This window comes from Periplaneta americana, chromosome 8, assembly GCF_040183065.1.
Source record: "Periplaneta americana isolate PAMFEO1 chromosome 8, P.americana_PAMFEO1_priV1, whole genome shotgun sequence".
NCBI classification, from domain to species: Eukaryota; Metazoa; Arthropoda; class Insecta; order Blattodea; family Blattidae; genus Periplaneta; species Periplaneta americana.
In genome coordinates this window covers 148,308,018-148,328,926 of record NC_091124.1, presented here as the reverse complement: position 1 = coordinate 148,328,926, position 20,909 = coordinate 148,308,018, and the positions used below count along the sequence as shown (strand labels likewise).

General features: G+C 35.3%; 2 protein-coding genes across 2 annotated transcripts in view; both read left to right on the top strand.

Annotated features, from left to right (window-relative positions):
* The window catches only part of LOC138705141 (transferrin-like), a 70,538-nt gene extending 64,374 nt beyond the window's left edge, over window positions 1-6,164 (top strand). The window contains exons 14-15 of the mRNA XM_069833802.1: window positions 1,950-2,105; window positions 5,016-6,164. Coding sequence (XP_069689903.1) covers window positions 1,950-2,105; window positions 5,016-5,198 — 339 coding nt within the window. The 3' untranslated portion in view covers window positions 5,199-6,164. The remainder of the gene's footprint in view (window positions 1-1,949; window positions 2,106-5,015) is intronic.
* An 11,732-nt stretch (window positions 6,165-17,896) lies between these two features.
* LOC138704252 (clotting factor C-like) overlaps window positions 17,897-20,909 on the top strand; it is a 49,717-nt gene continuing 46,704 nt past the window's right edge. Inside the window, exon 1 of the mRNA XM_069832127.1 lies at window positions 17,897-17,957. Within this exon, the coding sequence (XP_069688228.1) occupies window positions 17,897-17,957 (61 nt within the window). The remainder of the gene's footprint in view (window positions 17,958-20,909) is intronic.

The window sequence follows — 20,909 nt, the reverse complement described above, 5'->3', positions numbered from 1 at the left end:
GACTGGGGAAAAAAGAGACAGACGTATATCACGGCCTACTGGAGTATAGTAAACACAGAAAACATTTTATAGGAACAATGTAGAAGATAGATATATTTGTTTTCCGAAGTTGCCGTCATTAAACAGAAACCAAGATGGAGATTTCATTGCAACTAATTAGAAATTCGTCTTTCAGGTATGTAATAAACGATCTTCGCACAAAATAATGTACGATACACGAGCGGTATGTTTGTTTTTATGTTCTCGGAAATTAAAAAAGCTCAACTACGTTTCGCTTTTTCAATCTTTTCCTCGACCATGAAAACGTCAACATACCGCTCTTGTAACGTATGTTACTATTGCATTGTCTGTGGTGAGGCGATAGCAGCGATCCTAGTGGTTAGCAACTATCTATGGATACATATTTAATACTTATTGAGCTTCGTGACTATATATACTAGACTGTGCTATTACTATGGGGCAAAATTTCACACATGTAGAAACTATTATTATAATACTTAGACTAGAGTTGAATTATAGTATTTATTTGTCAGGTAGTGGCATTCATAACTTGTATAATGTTTTATTATATCATCAACAGCAACACCGTCTCCATCATATGACAAAACATGACACTAGCATAACAGTAATTAAATGCAAAAACACTTTAAAACTAGGAAACACGTGGAAAATTAAGTAATTAACTGTGGCAAATAAAAAAGGCACAAAGAAATTAAACATCAAAATCAAGTGCCAGGAAAAATATCTGATGCCAAAAACAACACTAATTTAAGTGTACGTAACAAGAACGCTTTAAAACTAAAAGCACGTGACAAATTAAGTAAATAGGCCTACCTGTGGGAAATACAATAAACCTACGTGTTCAGTATAAAAAACGAGAGGAACAGAAGAGAAACCTTATGGGGTGAAGGTACGCACGCGGACCTCGGACTCACCTAGCTCGTTTGATCTTTGTCTCATGACGCTGATTTCGAAACTGCTGGTATCAGCTGCCATATATAGCAGTTTGTTCCACTCGCAACTAAGCTTAAAGCGTGAGTTAGGTTATGTACTTACATATGAGGTATTGATAATTCTTTGGGATTTTGTTAGAGCAGACAGCTGTCAATTACATTGTAAATATTTAGATATTTTAGATCAAAAGTTCCAAAAAAGTACGTAACTCATCTCATATATCCAAAGCTTGAAAGCACAAATCACTGACATAACACGTCTGACTCTTCCACCATAAGACATCTCAACTGGAAATGCAGGACTGCAACATCACACTGAGAAGTAGGAAAAAAACTAGATTCGGATCTTGGTCTCGTGCACAATTTTGCCCCTGTCTATCCTATATAGTACGTATAGTTCTATATTTTCACCTTGATACTAATTGTGCATATGCCTTGGAACCTAAGTAAATAGTAGGCCTAACCAAAAAATTTATGACGCAATTAATTTAAAAATATTTCTATAATATTAATAATCGTATACAATTTAATTGTAAAAATTATTTTATAAAAAATATGTCATATGTTGGTTTGTGTAAAAATATATATACAGTACCGGTACATTGTTTTCTTTCTTTCGACCAACGAGATCTAGACTCCCGGCGCCTGTTACAAGATTTAGCTATAGGCCTACTTGATCTGAATATCGGTTTAAACAGAACTTTCAGCATTTCTCTAGTTCCTAGAATCTAGACCTATAAGCAAATATCACTTTCAGCATTTCTCTAGTTCCTAGAATCTAGACCTATAAGCAAATATCACTTTGGAAAAATCTTTCATTATTCATTCCATCTATATGATCCTTTTATTTAATTGTTTTTGTTTTATTTGATATCTCAATTTGATTATTTCCAGTAATGACCGAATGGTAATGAATATAACAATTAACAAAGACTGTAGGGAACGTATGCGTTACTTTCATATGCACAATATATGACAAATTTATATTTCTTGTAGGTCATTGCAAGAGGCACCAGATCCAACATTGAGAACAGGGAGCTCTACCTCACACTGCTTGAACTTGACGAGTGGTTTGGTTATACTAATAGCCACCACGAGAGCATATTTCATCTATACGAACCATTCAATAACAAACTGGACCTTCTTTTCAGGGTAATATTCTTTTATATATTTTTAATAATAGATTCAGTAATAATTTTGTGGCTCTGTATAGTTTGAGGCTTTATGATAATTAAGGCAGTGACAAGTTACTTAGAATTAGATAAATTATCAGAACTAATTTGTGTGTCGAAATCCCGTAATGTGTACAGCATTGTTAGCGACTTTTAGTGGAAGATTTATTTCGTTTCTTCGAATAACAAGCGATTAAAGACTTCAAATGAATGACTGAAGCAGTAAATGAATAAATAAATGATTGAAGCAATGGACGAATGAATCAGTAACTACAACAGTGAACGAATGACTCAAAGACTAAAAGAATGAAAGAGTAGTGAAGCAATAACTTGAAACAACGAACCATTGCCTGGGACAATGAAAGAGTGAACGAATGACTTGACAATGAACGGGCGAACGAGTGACTGGGCCAATGAACAGGCGAACGAGTGACTGGGACAATGAACGGGCGAACGAGTGACTGGGACAATGAACGGGCGAACGAGTGACTGGGACAATGAACGGGCGAACGAGTGACTGGAACAATGAACGGGCGAACGAGTGACTGGGACAATGAACGGGCGAACGAGTGACTGAGGCAATGAACGGGCGAACGATTGACTGGGACATTGAACGGGCGAACGATTGACTGGGACAATGAACGGGCGAACGAGTGACTGGGACAATGAACGGGCGAACGATTGACTGGGACAATGAACGGGCGAACGAGTGACTGAGGCAATGAACGAGCGAAAGATTCACTGGGACAATGAACGAGCGAACGATTGACTGGGACAATTAACGAGCGAAAGATTGACTGAGACAATGAACGAGCGAACGATTGACTGGGACAATGAACGGGCGAACGAGTGACTGGGACAATGAACGGGCGAACGAGTGACTGGAACAATGAACGGGCGAACGAGTGACTGGGACAATGAACGGGCGAACGAGTGACTGAGGCAATGAACGGGCGAACGATTGACTGGGACATTGAACGGGCGAACGATTGACTGGGACAATGAACGGGCGAACGAGTGACTGGGACAATGAACGGGCGAACGATTGACTGGGACAATGAACGGGCGAACGAGTGACTGAGGCAATGAACGAGCGAAAGATTCACTGGGACAATGAACGAGCGAACGATTGACTGGGACAATTAACGAGCGAAAGATTGACTGAGACAATGAACGAGCGAACGATTGACTGGGACAATGAACGGGCGAACGAGTGACTGGGACAATGAACGGGCGAACGAGTGACTGGGACAATGAACGAGCGAACGATTGACTCGGACAATGAACGGGCGAACGAGTGACTGGGGCAATGAACGGGCGAATGAGTGACTGGGGCAATGAACGAGCGAACGATTGACTGGGGCTATTAATAAGCTAACGAGTGACTGAGGCATGAACGTGCGAACGAGTGACTGGGGCTATTAACATGCTAACTAGTGATTGGGGCAATGAACGAGCGAACAAGTGACTGGGGCAATGAACGGGCGAACGAGTGACTGGGGCAATGAACGGGCGAACGAGTGACTGGGGCAATGAACGACCGAACGATTGACTGGGGCTATTAATAAGCTAACGAGCGACTGAGGCATGAACGTGCGAACGAGTGACTGGAGCTATTAACATGCTAACTAGTGACTGGGGCAATGAACGAGCGAACGATTGACTGGGGCTATTAATAAGCTAACGAGTGACTGAGGCATGAATGTGCGAACGAGTGACTGGGGCTATTAACATGCTAACTAGTGACTGGGGCAATGAACGAGCGAACGAGTGACTGGGGCAATGAACGGGCGAACGAGTGACTGGGGTAATGAACGGGCGAACGAGTGACTGGGGCAATGAACGGGCGAACGAGTGACTGGGGCAATGAACGAGCGAACGAGTGACTGAGACAATGAACGGGCGAACGAGTGACTGGGGCAATTAACGAGCGAACGAGTGACTGGGGCAATTAACGAGCGAACGAGTGGCTGGGGCAATTAACGAGCGAACGAGTGACTGGGGCAATTAACGAGGGAACGAGTGACTGGGGCAATTAACGAGCGAACGAGTGACTGGAACAATGAACGAGCGAACGAGTGACTGGGGCAATGAACGAGCGAACGAGTGACTGGGGCAATTAACGAGCGAACGAGTGACTGGGGCATTTAACGAGCGAACGAGCGACTGGGACAAATAACGAGGGAACGAGTGACGGGGGCATTTAACGAGGAAACGAGTGTCTGGGGCAATTAACGAGCGAACTAGTGTCTGTTTCATTGAACGAGCGAACGAGTGACTGGGATAATTAACGAGGGAACGAGTGACTGGGGCAATTAACGAGCGAACGAGTGACTGGGACAATTAACGAGGAAACGAGTGACTGGGGCAATTAACGAGCGAAGGAGTGACTGGGGCAATTAACGAGGGAACGATTGACTTGGACAATTAACGAGCGAACGAGTGACTGGGGCAATGAACGACGGAATGAATGGACGAATGAATCAATGAATGAAGTAATTAATAAGTGCAGTAATGAATGAATAAACGAATAAATAAATAAACGATTTAATGAAGCAATAGGGCATAAATTGTCAAGAAAAAATAATAATTATTTCACTTGAAACTGTATTAAAAATATGTTAGTCGTATCAAATAATTTTCAGTATATTTACGACACCAATGTAACCTTCCTAAAACTGTAGTACATAATTAATATTATATTGCACATAATGTCAAATCTGTTATAAAATTAGTTCTCATACGATACAAACGCCAGTAAGAATGGTTTATTCTATGTAAATGAAAATCTAAATGAATATTGCCATTATTAGCTGATGAAAATTATGTTACAGTAGTCCTAAACATTAATATGCATTGCAAGTAGATTTTATCATCCTGATTTTTGCAGAATGAAGCTCTTGGATTCATAACACAGAAGGATAAAGATGAAGAAGAAAGCACCAAAACATACGCTCTTCTCAAGAAAAATGCAGAGATATGCGTACAAAAATCTGGAACTCAAGGGATACGAATAGGACTGATAACACCACTGTTAATGATGACAGTAACTGTAATTCACAGACTCTTCTGAACATGGAATATCCCGGAACTGAGAGAAAATCTGAACATGAACTTCAGTTCTTAGATTAAATTTGGAAGTAAAGAATATTATTTAAATTCAGGGTCTTTCGGAAAGTCCCATAATCAAGAAAGACAAGAATAACATTTAAATAAACGCATCGTACTGCAGTTGTTAATAATATGTAATACTCTTTTTGGCAATGAAATATATAAAGAAAGGGTAAGAGAAACTGAGACATCAATTTCTATAAATTTTAAATACAATTTATCCTATGACTTTCCTTCTTAATTATGTTGGGGATTTACTTTATTATTCCACACTCGATTGAACACAATTTTCTTTAAATTGAATAGTGGCCTGCATATAAGTCTTTGACAAAAGAGTCTTATGGAAAATGAGTTTACTTCACAAATGTTAATTTGTTATATTAAAACTGAATTACTTGTATCTAAATGTTTGGGAACTGAATTTCTTTATAATTAACGCAAATAAAAATAATAGATTAGGAAATAATTCTATGGTGCGCGGTAAAGAGGGCGTAAGTCAGAAATTATCAATTATGACCGCTATGTGCATATAAAAAATGTAGGCCTTCTTCAGATGGTATAAACGGCATATCTTCTGTAATCATGTACAGTAGAGCTCAGATTTCCAGTCCATCGTAATGATATTGGTCCTCATATCAAATATTCCTTTCTCTCCACTCAAAACTTGCAATTATGGCTTACGCCCTTTTTACCGTATACCATGTAATTAATAGTTGACATAGAAATATTATAATCAAGCCTTCCGTCTGTAAATAAATCAAGCCATTTATTTCTACAAAAATTGTAGTAAATTATTACAAAAAGAAAACCGAATAAATTATATAGATGCATAACACAGCAGAGAGCAAGAAGTAGGTACAATACTGGATCTCATTATACAAACTGTTACTAATAAAGGTACAAACATATGTTTGTTATTATTACTTTACCATTTTGTACATACTATTTGAAGAACTGACTGAAGGAATGAGAAACAAAATTCAGAACCAATAACACTACTGAAAATGATTTTTTTTTAAAGAATTAAATTTGTAACATTTTTAGACATTTTCAAATACAAGTGAAAGTTACATATGTACACGTAGTAAATATTAATAAAAAGAAGGCAATTGAGGAGTAGGGCCTATACTAGCAATATGTTAGGAAACTGATGTTTAAGGCAGCCCTTTTTCTGCACGAGCTCGCTAATAATGCAGTAACTATAGAAAGTATGTGATACATATTTCAATATTCAATGATAATGTAATGAAAAGATTCTTGATATCTCTGGGATCGATGTATTGTTAAAAATGCTGTTTGTACTAGAGGTTTGTTTATATATAGGGCGACCCATATTTATGTCCAACTTTTTATTACACTGTAGCGAAACCAATCAGATCAAGTGACCCATTCCACCTCTAAAATGTACCGTGTTATACACCATTAAAAGCATAGAAGAAGCTGTCATTTTATTTTACTTTATTGTGTTCTCAGTACGGTCCGAAACATTTAATGTAATCAGAAAAATGTAGTGTAAATCTTAAAACATTAACCAGGGCCACAAGACTGTCTGTGTACGATGGAACACGAATTGCTGCTTGACTAGAGGTATGGCAGTCCCCAATTATGGTGCAGAGATGGTGGAGAATGATGAAAGGAAAAAATGCGATGCTGGACTACAAGACCATCAAGAGACTTCACGCCAACTTGATTCGCACTGGCTCAGTTACGCAACAGAAGGGGTGCTGGCCGAACAAAAACAGTGATCACAGAGGAGGCCAAAGCAGCCGCTACTGAGGCCTTCCAGAGAAGTCCTGAGAAATCCATTCGACAGCACCAGCGGGAAACTGGTGTATCCTATGAGACCGTATAGCGGTTGCTAAAGGAAATTAATTTTCGGTCATGGAAACCACACTTTGTGCAAGCTCTGTCATGTGAGGACTATGATATCAGAATGGAGTTTGCGGAGTCTCTATTAGCATGGATTCAAGAGAAACCTAACCTTTTACGACACATTCTGGGTCAGACGGGAGGAGTGTGGCCGGGTGCCAAATGAAATGCTTGTGAGAGCAGTACAGAACGTTCAGCCACGTCTGGAAAAATGTGCAGCAAGTGCTGGTGCTTACATCGGATTTTAATATTGGTGGAATTTTAAGCAATCCCAATGACTGGATTATTAGTTCATGCTACTTTGATCCTGTCATGTTAATTCATTTACTTGTGATAAACGAATAAAAAGTTGGACATAAATATGGGTCGCCCTGTATAATACAGTATCATATCGGTATAATACCGTTATAGCAATAAAGAAGATAAATATCGATATTATTAAAATCTATTTGGGGCACGGCAATAATTATATAACATTATTACAGACACATTAAGAACATTTATCTAAGTGCTAACAAAGCTGAATTTGTATTACAAAATGTTTACATCAATTCCATAACGTCAATATCGCTTATTAAACGTCTCTGTTGATGTTTATTCGTGTGAGTGTATTTAAATGTTCCGGTTTTAGCTGCGAACGATGTGGGGGGGGGGGGAAATTCGCCTACCGAAGTTACAGGAACTGAAAGATATTCAGGGATAATGATACTAGTATGGGAAAACAACTCCCCTGCATTAAATAAATTCACAGAATTACTCTTCCTTGGAATTACTGACTCGTTTAAATAGCGTTTTATTTGTGCTAACTATTAATGGTAACACTAATGCAGCTTGTTTTTTAGTCTTTCCCTCGAATGAAAACAACAAACATTTTCCTTTTCAGCTTATAAGCACATAATTATGCATGGGTAAACAAAATGTCTAATCGTATATCGATATCATATTGATTTATCGATATCGTACTCATGAAAAATCAACAAATATTGATATATCTATTTCCATATCGATAAGAACACCTCTAGTCGGTACACAAATTAATTATGTTTAATGAAAGAATCAGAAAATTTCATAATCCCTATTTCTTTATTACTTTGTAAATATGAAAAAATACAGAAATTAGCAGGTAGTAGTAGCAATAGTAGTAGGAGCACTAAAGTATGGGGGTTACGTCAGCAGGTTTTTTATTCTACTTGTCAAGGTAAGTGCGGGAAATACACATGAATCAGTCGTCCTTCTTGTCAACAACTGAAAACTGAACATAAAAAAGACTGTTAGTGGAAATATCTTTGAAAATTAATTTTTACAAAATGGAATCAATGTCCCTGGCTCAATTCAGTATGGAAAGAGGATAAGTTCCATTTTAATTTTATTTAGAACCTAGCTTCTCTCGTAGATGTGCAAAATCTATGATACGACATTACTAGTTTCACAAGAAAGCCCTATTTCTAGGGTTTTTCTTTTTGGCACGTACAGCCTTTTTTATATCCAGTCTTCAGTTTTGGAAATGTCAATCCCTTTCACAACCCCCTTTTTTGCCGATACAAATGCGACTTCTGGAGATGACAGAGGTATATTGTGAGAAAGTAAGCTTGTGTATTATACGAATTCGTAAATTGAAAAATTAAATCAAGATTTACAAAGTAGATCACATCGCGGAAACGCACTTTGGAGTTAAAATGCAATAGAATTAATATAAGTTATAAATAATAAATGTATTTTCGAAACACATATAATTTCAAAATAGTAATACAAAAGTATTGTTTTTCAGTATTGTAGGAAAAACAGCTGACGAAAATTGGAGAAAGGTTTATATAAAAATTTAATAATTTGATTGGAAGACTGACGGGATCAGTAACGAAACTAAAGACAGAATAAGACTCGGGCAGTATAAATCAGAATTATTTTGAGATTTCTGACATGGAAGGACCAAGGAAAAGCTCCATAGAAGGAGTACTTGCATTATCCTTGATTGTCATTAAAACAGCGAAACACAAAATAGGACAAGATGGAGAAATGTGTCTTTCTTTATCTACAAACGGCCTGACAAAGTAACCCTCATACGCTTAATAATAATAATAATAATAATAATAATAATAATAATAATAATAATAATAATAATAATTAATGATGATAATAATAATAGTTAATAATAATAATTTCTTACATCGATATTTGACGAAGAAAATAATGTTAAAAATGTCATAATGTAAGTGAACAGTAGGTAGATAACACTAATTATCTGGGAGTAGTTTGAAAATTCATTCATTCATTCATTCATTCATTCATTCATAGTTGTGTGTCAAGTTTTCGGATTACAACTCAACACAACTTTTAAAACTTAGGTCGAATTGCATTTCTTCTTATTCAACTTCTTCTTTCAGTCTCATTCGTGGCAAAATTAACATTTCAAGACTTTCTCTCATTCGTGTCGAGGCATAAATTGAATAAACATGTGGTTCGTTTAAAAGAGAAAGGCCCTTATTTTGAAAAATTTAGTCCACAACATATGAAAAAGGCATTTCAATATGTTTATGGATAAAAAAAATTATATGCTCTCTAAGATAGGAGTAAAAACGAATTGAAAACAGTGAATTATAGATATATCAGTCTGTATGATCTTAAACAAAAAGGAATGACCCTTCGGAAGATTTCAGTTGATTTCGTGAGAGCTTAAGCTTACATATAAACGGATCTCTTATGCAAGACTCCGCTCTGTTTTTCCTTTGTTTTGTTTGTTGCTTTCCTTTATAATTATGTTTATGGGCCTACTGTTATAATACATAACAAAGATATATTCAAAGGGTAAGTCTTGTGACCCAGGCTCTGTCCGAAGTGGGTTTGGGCAAATTTACGATACAGGAGATCGGTCATTTTTTGTGTTTAAGACGATACATGTATATTCATGAACTTGTGTTAATGCATATAATGTATACATTTTTATATGGTAAAATAAATATTTAAATTACGGTACATAACAACACTAAAATTAATTCTAGTATAAGGCCTGTATCATTTAATTGTAGTGATATTTTACAAATGTTTTGCGACCTATACGATAGTTTTTAAATAAAAAATATGAAAAATAGAGATTTTCAGTTATTTTCATGTTGCAGTTGAAAATAGTGCATCATTCTGCTAAAATTCAATATGTTGCCGGTATAATAATATTCAATATTTTAGTTACATTTCTTCCATATTTATTTCTACCACATTTTATTGCAAAAACTGTTAGTAGGGCCTAATATGAGTAGCCCATAAAACTACACATGAATTGAAGTAATGCATAAATTATATTTATTACTGTACCTTGTTGTCTTACTTTACATACCTGCCAAAGTATAATAGGTCCAAATTAAAATGTTTTTGTATTGATTATTAAAAAATGTATCACAATAAATTCCATGTCCTAACAACATTGCATCCTCTGATTGAGGTTCTGGCTGATATGTATCTCTGTTATCAGGCAGTACATCTCACTTGACGATATGTGTCAGAGGAAGAGCAAATGTTTGTATACATCTAAAGTCTGATTAGTGTAACATGTAACTAATCGGCGATGTATGCAATGGAAGGGGAAAGGAAGTGGCCATCCTATCCCATTATCTCCTGACCTAGTAGCCTCATAAGTGATCCCTTTTGTTATCACTTGTGAAGTTCAGACCTGTCATCGGACACTTGACTGAACAACAACAATAATGCTTCATGAATAATGATGACTAAGAGTATGTTATTTCCACAAAAGAGACTTTTGAAATACACATATCTTACGTGTCGAACTTTTTTTTACAGAAGTTCAGTAATCTTGTAGCATTACAAGTACACATTAGAAGAACGAATCTATTATTGGACGAAAATGAAAATGATTGCAAATTTAAGAAAACCCGATTAACTGTCTCAAAAGTTATTATGCTTGGTAGATAGACTTAGAAACATTGTCTTTTCCTCCTCCGATACAAAGAAGCCCGAAGGCTAGCACTGCAGCCAATAATGAGCTTATAGTGCCATGCCGCTCCTCTATAGTAGGCCTACTCATATGTAGGAAACGGATTTCTGTGTAAATACATGCAGTAGTGATGAACCTAAAATCAATTATTTATTTGTATTATCTTTGTGTATCACGATGTGTAGAATTGAAAAATGCCATTTTATTTTCCATATCGCATGCAAAACTTCCTTATATTCAGTTGTATCTTGTTAAAAATTGAATACGGTGACAGTTACACCATGCCGAAAGTATCAGAATCATCCAGTTCAAATTAAAATGTTGCGTTTCAGAATTTAAGGATGGAAGGTTATCAACCGACACAGAAGTATTATCTTGTAATCTCTGTCAGCGTAAAGCAGGGAATAAAATGATAATGTGTTATTAGAATTCCATATTTAACGAATGAGAAGTAAAGCATTGTATACTTCACATAATTAAACAGAAATAAGTCATTTTGGTAATTTTTAATAATTGGATACTTCAAATAATTAGGCTAAACAGAAATAAGTCATTCTGGTAATTTTTAATAATTGCATACTTCAAATAATTAAACAGAAATGTCCACACCTGTGGAGTAACGGTCAGCACGTCTGGCTGCGAAACCAGGTGGCCCGGGTTCGAATTCCGGTCGGGGCAAGTTGCCTGGTTGAGGTTTTTTCCGGGATTTTCCCCTCAACCCAATACGAGCAAATGCGGGGTAACTTTAGGTGCTGGACCCCGGATTCATTTCACCGGCATTATCACCTTCATTTCCTTCAGACGCTAAATAACCTGGATGTTGATACAGCATCGTAAAATAACCCAATAAAATAAAAATAAATAAACAGAAATAAGTCATTCTGGTAATTTTTAATAACTGTATACTTCAAATAATTAAACAGAAATAAGTCATTCTGGTAATTTTTAATAATTGCATACTTCAAATAATTGAACAGAAATGTCATTCTGGTAATTTTTAATACTTCAAATAATTAGGCTAAACAGAAATAAGTCATTTTGATAATTTTTAATAATTGCATACTTCAAATAATTAAACAGAAATAAGTCATTCTTCAAATTGTGTACTTCAAATAATTAAACAGAAATAAGTCATTCTTCAAATTGTGTACTTCAAATAATTAGGCTAAACAGAAATAAGTCGTTTTGATCATTTTTAATAATTGTCTACTCAAATAATTAAACAGAAATTAGTCATTCTAGTAATTTTTAATAATTGTATACTTAAATTAATTAAACAGAAATGTCATTTTGATAATTTTTAAGTATTACGTATTCAGATGAAAATATCTAAATATGGATTTTCACTTTCGTAATCCATCATCCTGGTAACAGAGAATAAAACATTGTATTTTACTTGAATTTCATATTAAAATAATGATTCATTAACGAGAAGTAAAACTTTATCGGTATACCTATATTTTAATTAAATAAAAATGGTGATAATTGGTAATTTTAAGTCCATATTTAATTACATATTCCAATAAAAATAACTAAGTAGGTAAATATTTGCATATTTTATACATTTTCAGTAAGAACATATCAATTCGTTCCCAGCTTATGTATAATTTTTGAAGTCCGGACGATCGCACTTAGATATCGGGTCATTCCATATCAAATCAACAAGGCACTCAACCCGACCGACTCAGACTTCTTTCAAATTTTGAGGGTTTGTTTGACCTGCCGCGCTAACTAAAACTGCCGAGTTTCATATGTCCTGTGCTTTTCGTTTTCTGTCAGTGGCGCTTTAAACATGAAGAAAAATCACATTTTTGTAAGCACGCCGCTTCAATTAAAATTATATATCTCAACAACGTCTCCAGATAAATTTACAAAAATTGGGTGATACATTCTTAATATGTGATAGTTTTTATCACTTATATTGTTTTCTGCATGTATTCAATTACACTAAAAAAAACATGGTGAAACAATTTTCATATATTCATATTTAAAAATGCAGGGGTTCTATTTTAATGAAAAAAATATATAGTACGCCTCAATTAGTGATATAATGAACTGATAAGTTTCAACTTGGAATCTTCATAGGTTATAAAGATAAAAATTATTATGTCACAGCAAGCGTAAGCTAACCGTATAAGTCGCGATAATTATGTCCCACACATTCGTTGTATTTAATTATATTTGATCATATTCTTGAATTTCGCTATGTAATTTAACATGTAGTACATAATTCGAATTTTTAAAATTATTACCTGAAATAAATTATTGTCACATGGATTTTGTTAAACCTGAAGTTCTGTAAGAAATGCTTACCTTTCATTGCTGAGATGAAATAGCCTGATCATCTTTCCAGACAGGATGCTGCGTTGTTTCAACTGCATTTTAAAACTGCTTAGCAAGTATAATACCCATCCTAAACAGCAGGACTGTATGAAACTTGTGTTCCAGGCACTGCGGTGGATTTTGCAAATCGAAGAGCAAGCATTTTTTCCTCTTCAGTTTAGCCTTTTTTAGTCACATAAACGGTATTAATGTTTGGGAGATGATGCCTTGTCCAGTCGTACAATTCCCTAGGTGTAGTTATTTGTTTATCGGATGGTCTCTGCAAACTAGCACAAGCCGCAAACCTTTTAAGTGTCCCACCTACAACGTCGCATGTTCTTTTGCCATGCGATATGCAAAAATAATGCAATTCTGTTGGAAATCCAAAATCTTCTTCATGTAATGTGAGGTTCAGGAAATTTTTTTCTATTTTTATACTGAGCAGAGAATCCATCGGAGAAATACATAATTTTTGTGGTGAATTACAGATGTTTGTTTTAATGACTCCAATAGATATTTTTGAAACAGATGTACAGCTGTTGAGTCATATTTCGGGCAGTGTGAAATTATTACCAGATTTTTAATAGAGACTGTATCGGATGATGATTCGTTATGATATATTACGAAAGTATGAATGGTTGTCTGCACATTAGTCCTGTGATATGACTGACTTTCATCTTGGATTACGAAATAATAGTTTTCAGCGAAGTCGCATAACACAACAAGCAGGCATGGCTGTAGAAATGATTTCATATCACGTAGAAACTTACTTTGTTCAGATGATATAAATGAGTGAGTCAGTAAATCACCAAGTTTCTCCAGGAGATAGTCGAAAAATTTGTCTGTGAGTTTCATTATAGTCTCAAGCGTTGATCGGTCGGTCGTCATCCACTTCTTGTAGGTCACTGATTCACTGCAGTTTTATACGAAACAGTTCTCTTATTTTGAATGGTTCAGGACATTCTGTACATTTCCTGAACAAGCAATTTATATGAGGAGGATTGCACACCATAGTAGCCAAGAAATGTTAAGTTGGAAAGTATAAAGAAAAATTTTCTTGAAATCCACGTAGACCTGAAACTTTAATAAATTGCTTCCGGCATAAGTTTTACATTCTGGTAGGACACAAACACAGACAGTATAATCCACTAACTCCAGCTAGAATACAATTTCTTGGTTAGGGTTAGAATTTTTAAACACTGCATATAATTAATTTCTGCTCATGTGATTTACTCCCTGATTCTTTAATCACAACAAATATTTCTTACCAGGCATCATTCTGCTTATCTCGTCAGAACAACAGAATTCTTTAACTTTACCGGCAACAGCCGCGAGCAAGGATTTTCCAGGTTTCGGATTTGGTGAACACAAAATTCCCTTTCCCTTTGCCAGGACTTTGGCTTTCCGAATTATGTATTCGAATGCTGAAAGAAACTCTTTTTTATATTATTTACGCTGCAGCTTTTAGGTAGTAGTGTTAAAATGGTGATTTTCTCATTTTTACCTGAATTTTGAAAATTTTCCTGCAACTGAGACAAAATTTCAGAATCAGAAAGGTCCTGGTTCCTCGGCATCTTTATATCGAAGACTTTGTCTTTTACAATATTTTCAAATATCTGTCTCTTATATTTCTCTTGTTGTAGTCTTTCTTGTTTAATAAGGAACACACCTTGGTCAAAAAGACTTGTATTTAAAGAACTTACATTTGCTGTAGAGTCGACGTATTCTTCATTACTAGAGTCAATATGAGGATTCTGCGTAATAGCATCATATTATATTTTTATTTCTTTGCGATACATAGCGCACACCTTTTGTTCCTGTTTTAAATCAGGAAATACATTAAGCATCCACGATATAACACTTCTTAAATTTTTCCTCTAATTACAGTGCCCTGATTTCTCGAAGGGATTGCAGCAAACATAGGCCTATAACTTAAAACGCGACTCCATTACATCGCACAAAACTACCACATACTACGAAAACTAACGACACTGCACTTGAAACAGATCTGTATAAATTGAAGACTATAAACTGCTACTCATGACGGCCTGACAGATCGATGACGCAGCTTATCAGACAAGTACGAACTCGTGCGCATGCAGTGTTGGTGTAAGACGGGGTTAAGTGCTACAAACCAATATATTGATATATTTTTTTACTGATATTCCTGAAACGTTTCCAAAATGAAACATACACCAAGGGGAGAATACTCTTACCTCTATAACATACATTTTTCGCGAAATAATTTATGTCCCGCATTTATAGATATTCAATGTTAAAATGTGTTTCACGTGACTATTCAATAAGGAATTCATTACTTTGATGCAAACCTATTTTTATTGAAACGTATGATCCATTAGCTTTAAAATAAGCCCAAGTTTAAGATTTTACCTCAATTAGAAGAGAAGTTATGAATTATTTTTGTTGACATAGTATGCGACATTTTTACATTTTTTCTCGTATTGACAGAATTGCTGTAGGGATATCGTGCAATATTGAGGGCTAAAATTTTACATAATTACTTAACTTAAGGTTCTTTACCATCCTACCAAATTTAATGAAAATCTGAGGTGGTTGGGTTGAAAAGTCAACTTTTTTGTGTTGATTTGACATGGAATGCCCCTATCGTTAACTTAGGTTTGTGGTTCCACCTGTCGAATAAGTCATAAAGGTTCCAATGGAGTCCTAATAGAATGCTCTTTCATACCTCCCATAAGCGTACTAAACTTCCTCTTACAGATGCCGTCTGTACGTCAGTTGCAATACGTCAACTAGAGCAAACTCTGCTAATTTCTTGGCACATATAATATCGTGATATTTTTATTTAAATTTATCACGAAATTATACCAAGGACAAATATAATTCTGATGCTGTAGTTTAAATAGCAGAAAATGTATTATAACATACATTTTGTTCACTGCGCTCTTGCAGTGACGTGAGCGGATTTTTTGGAAACTACTTGAGTTGTGAGATCTATAGCTTTGAATTTGTGAGTGAATACACCATCCGATTTCCTTCTTTAATCGAAGTGTTTTTTGCTGTGTTTGTGGTCCGAATTGTTTTCAATGGTAAGTACTGACATTGTATACTTCTTGGTGAAAAATATACACTTATTAATGCACTGATTATTTAAAACAGCCTTATCTTGGGAGGTAATTTTCTTAGCGTTTTTCTCATTCCACGAGGCATTCTTTCTCTTTAAATCTTTTCTCTGGTGAAAGAAACATCAAATGCATTAAACGTAAAATATTTGTGTGTGTGTATTCATAGCATTTCTAATATATTTTTCATGTCATGCATGTTAAAAATAGCAGATAATCAGTGTTAAATTTGAAAAGAAATACAATATATGTGATACGAAAGAGGCTTTTGATTGTGTCTAAAGCAAATGAAAACTGCCGCAGAGAAACTTCGTCTTTTTCTTGGCAAGTTCGATGAGGACTGTTATAGAAAGGATCAAGGGACCAAAGCAGCAGTTAGGGACAATGACATTTCCAGTCCCAAGTAAGAGGTAGACAACGAAACAGAATCATCTTCAGGAGACAAAAAAGATCTGTGCTTAAAAAAAAAGTCGAATGATGAATCGAATTATTTAAGTGCGGATCTTGCTCAGGAAATTTCGAGGACGACAGGCATGGTGAAAGATGGATTCAGTGTGTTGGTTGTGATCAATGATTTCATGATACATATCAATACCTTTCAAAATACAGAAAGAACTATAATTGTTTGAATTGTAGGTATGAATCTGGCTGAGGAATTTAAAATTTTAGTGATTATGTCTAAATATTTTGAATTTAATGATTATCACGAAAATACCTTTGTACTATCACGAAATTATACCAGCCCTTCTAAGAGTGCTAAATTTTTGTTGATTTGTATTGCTTGTTTGTAATTATTGTATAAATTTATATGAGGTATAAATGTTTACATATAACTTACTGAAACCTAATAACGTACGTATATTAAAACACTTTTTTTTTTTAACTTGAACCTTATTTTTGCACCAAAACCTTAGTATTACAAAATTAGCCGAGTCTGCCTTACATCACGATTCACCGTTGTGGGTGAATATTACTAAAAATATAATAATTATAATTAATATTCAAATGCAGAGTGACTTTGGAATGATGGAAGAAAATGGGGAAAACCCCGAGAAAAATCCTACAAACCTTGCTTTTTTCTACCAGAAAATGACTCCGTTAACACCGGGATTCGAATCCATGTCCACAATCACCGTAAGTCAGTGTCCTACTGAACTGAATTTCTAAGGTGGCCTACAGACACTGTTAGTCCTTCTATATCTATTAAAAGTCGCTACCGGTATTGTACCAAATGAGCACACTTGGTTTTAATTATTTTTAATGTGAAAGAAGGAATTATTGTCATCTATAGACGCTGAAGGTCATGGTGCACCTGTTGGTGTTACGAAAGAGACAATAGATGCATTGTGAACTGCCTCTATCCTTTTCATACAATTACATTATAAATACAAGCCTGAAAGCTTCCAACCGTGTTTATCAAGAAACATGGATCTTCATCAACTTGATTATATTCTTATATTCCTTTTCTTTTTTGTGTTCATCAAAGGTAAGTCTGATTTTAGACACAATATTTTAAATAAAAGAAATAGAGCACAATATCATATCGCAAGGAAATAAACAAGATTTGTTATTTTCCTTACATTTTTATCATCAAAATATGACAATACCGTAATGGTTATAATATATGCACGAATGCAGAGTGGGAGAAAAGTTCCAGTACATCTAGTTTTCCTGCAAAACAAATCCGTGTATTAAAATTATGTCTATGTTGTTTGTAAGTTATGACCAGAGTTAGGAAGTTCGTACTAGAACTGTTAAGTTATGTGAGCTTCAACTATATATCTACCGAATGAACAGTAGTAACGCAGCTCTCAACGTCAACACAAGTAAAACAAACATGCATGTTCTGTCGGGTAGTAACCAAACTTGTCTTTGTGCTAATGATCCATGCCTTAGAATAAGAAACAGAGTGAACAAATCGTTTTGTATAAAAAGCCAATTGGCAATTGGAATCTTCGTAATTTTCAATGTAAAATAATTTACCTTTACATATAAGAATAACAAATTATATTATCCACCTCTGTTAAATTAGTAACACCGAGGCATTCTTCTATTTTTAGGAAATGAATATCTTTAGGTACTCTGAAAATGTTCGTTTTACGTAACTGGAGCAAATCTGAAATAAGACACAGTGCTCCTTACTGTTTCATCAAGTGAATAACAGTTTTGTGAATCTAATGGTGCATTTCATATATCGCATATCACATTAAACTCACAATTCGTTTCAAGAACACTTTTCATTTTTGCTTTATTAGAAATTCTGCGAATTGGTATATACAGATTGGATGGTAACCTCTGCACCAAAATTTTGGAGATGATTCTACAAGTTTAATATAACAAAGCTTTTATTACATTTTTCCTTCGATGAAGCACCGTTAAGCAGAAAAATAGTCTTTGCCCAATGTTTGCAGCACTCTATTGCTGTAACTCTATAAATTTATACAATATTCATAATAAAGATATACAAAATAAACCACATAAACATAAAAACTAATTTAATGCAGTAAAAGCCCGCTATGCCGCAGCTTAAAAAATAAATGCTATGGAATATATTATGTTGCTCGAAAAAAAAATCAGTATTGTCACTGAATACGAGTTGAAGTTCAGAAATCTTTCGCTTCCGCCGTGAGATTCCTTCCACCCGTTGCGTATCCTCACAGAAATATACGCGTAAGGAAATTTTCGTAATGCTCGTGAGAATTCTCAGCGGCTAAGAAAACGCTTGGCTAACATAGCCTATTTTATGTTTCATAAGAGTATAATGTATCTGTAGGAGTGAAGGTGCATAATTAACATCCTGAAGATGCAGGGGGAATCCATAACGATACTACCATCATCACGCTAACCCTCGGACTAGGAGCAAATTCAGGGCTTAATATGAAGTTAACGTAACTACAATCGATGTTTTATTCACAACAAAATTCTTAACAGCAATACGCTTATTTCACATGAACTATATCACAATGTTTTGTAGTTACGATTTGCTTTATATACAAGACTCTTCTGAACTGAGTTGCGATTTTTTGTGACCAAGTAGAAGAACGAATTATTATCGATTGGTGTAAAGACCTAAAAATGTAATTTTTTTCAGTTAAGTCCTCGAATTGTAGGCTACAATAATTACAAATTTCTTCCAAAAGATTTCAATGCGTACGTTCTAAATTAAACCACTTCATGGATTAAGCAACTTCTTTGTATATCAAGTCACTTAATGAAATTGTCTAACTACTTCACCATCTCATTCTCAGTTGATTATTCTCCATAGTTAATGGTTCTCAGATTGAACTTTAATGATGTTAGAGTTGACAGATATTTGTGGCTTTAATTTTATAGGCCTTATATGCAAAGTATTTCAAGAGGAATGTATAATACTTCAGCAAAATTATCGATTTAACCTGATTTGCTTATATTCGAAGTCGAGCAGTTGTGAAATAAGTGCAAGGGCCTGATTCAACCAATTTGCTGTTACGTGTGCTACACCACCACACCTACAGCGAATCACGCAGAACAGAGTTTGCATTACATTCATTCCATCTTACAGTTTGCAAGGGAAGGTCGCTTGGCCTCAGTCTGCTCGACATCCCTACATGAAGACTTTAGTTTGTACGTAAAATCAGAGTATATATCGCAGAAGATCTACTGCGATAATTTTTTGCTGTTTCAGACCACATAAGAAATAAAATTATTCTACTACCATTGCTTCCCAAACTTTACGCATAATAGTAGAAACATGCTCAACAGTTGAAGGGGGATTTTTCAAACAGCATGTGGAAATTTTGAGAGTCTTCAACCTCTCTACTTTCAAGAATAGTAGTGCGTTAGAAAACTCCCTCCGCACTGCAGAAAAAGTTTGTTTACCACTGGTGCGTGGAATGTTGGTAATCCTCAGTGAAGGTTTGCCGATCTCAGTCAGAGTGCTCGGACAGTATTACCATCCGATTTGTACTTTGCGGATTTCTGAGCGTTTTACTCGCTGCGGAGAGAGTTTTCTAACGCACTGTATAATAATGGCAATAAATAGTTCAGTATCACATACGTAACTGTAGTAAGAAGGACAAACTCAGTAATCTGTAATGTGTGGTTGCACTTGTGTGGTCCACTGATACCTACCCAGTCCGCACCCTCTCGCCCCGGGCAAGGCTTCAGGGCGCTCCCGTGAGCATCCCTGGTGTAACCCACTCACCGCAGAGATATTTCATTGTTTGGCACTTCACAGGTCACCTTCCTAAATATTGCGGATAAGTTGTAAGGCGGAGATGACCCCTTACAGACACGTTTTATTGGGCTTTTGCCGCATTTGTTTACGGTTTTGCAATTCTAAATATTTGTAATGTTGGCTATTCTGCACCTAAAACGACGTCTTATTTACAAACATTTAATTATATATTATAGCAAGGAAGCTGAAAATATAAATCTTTAATCTACTTATGAAATATAC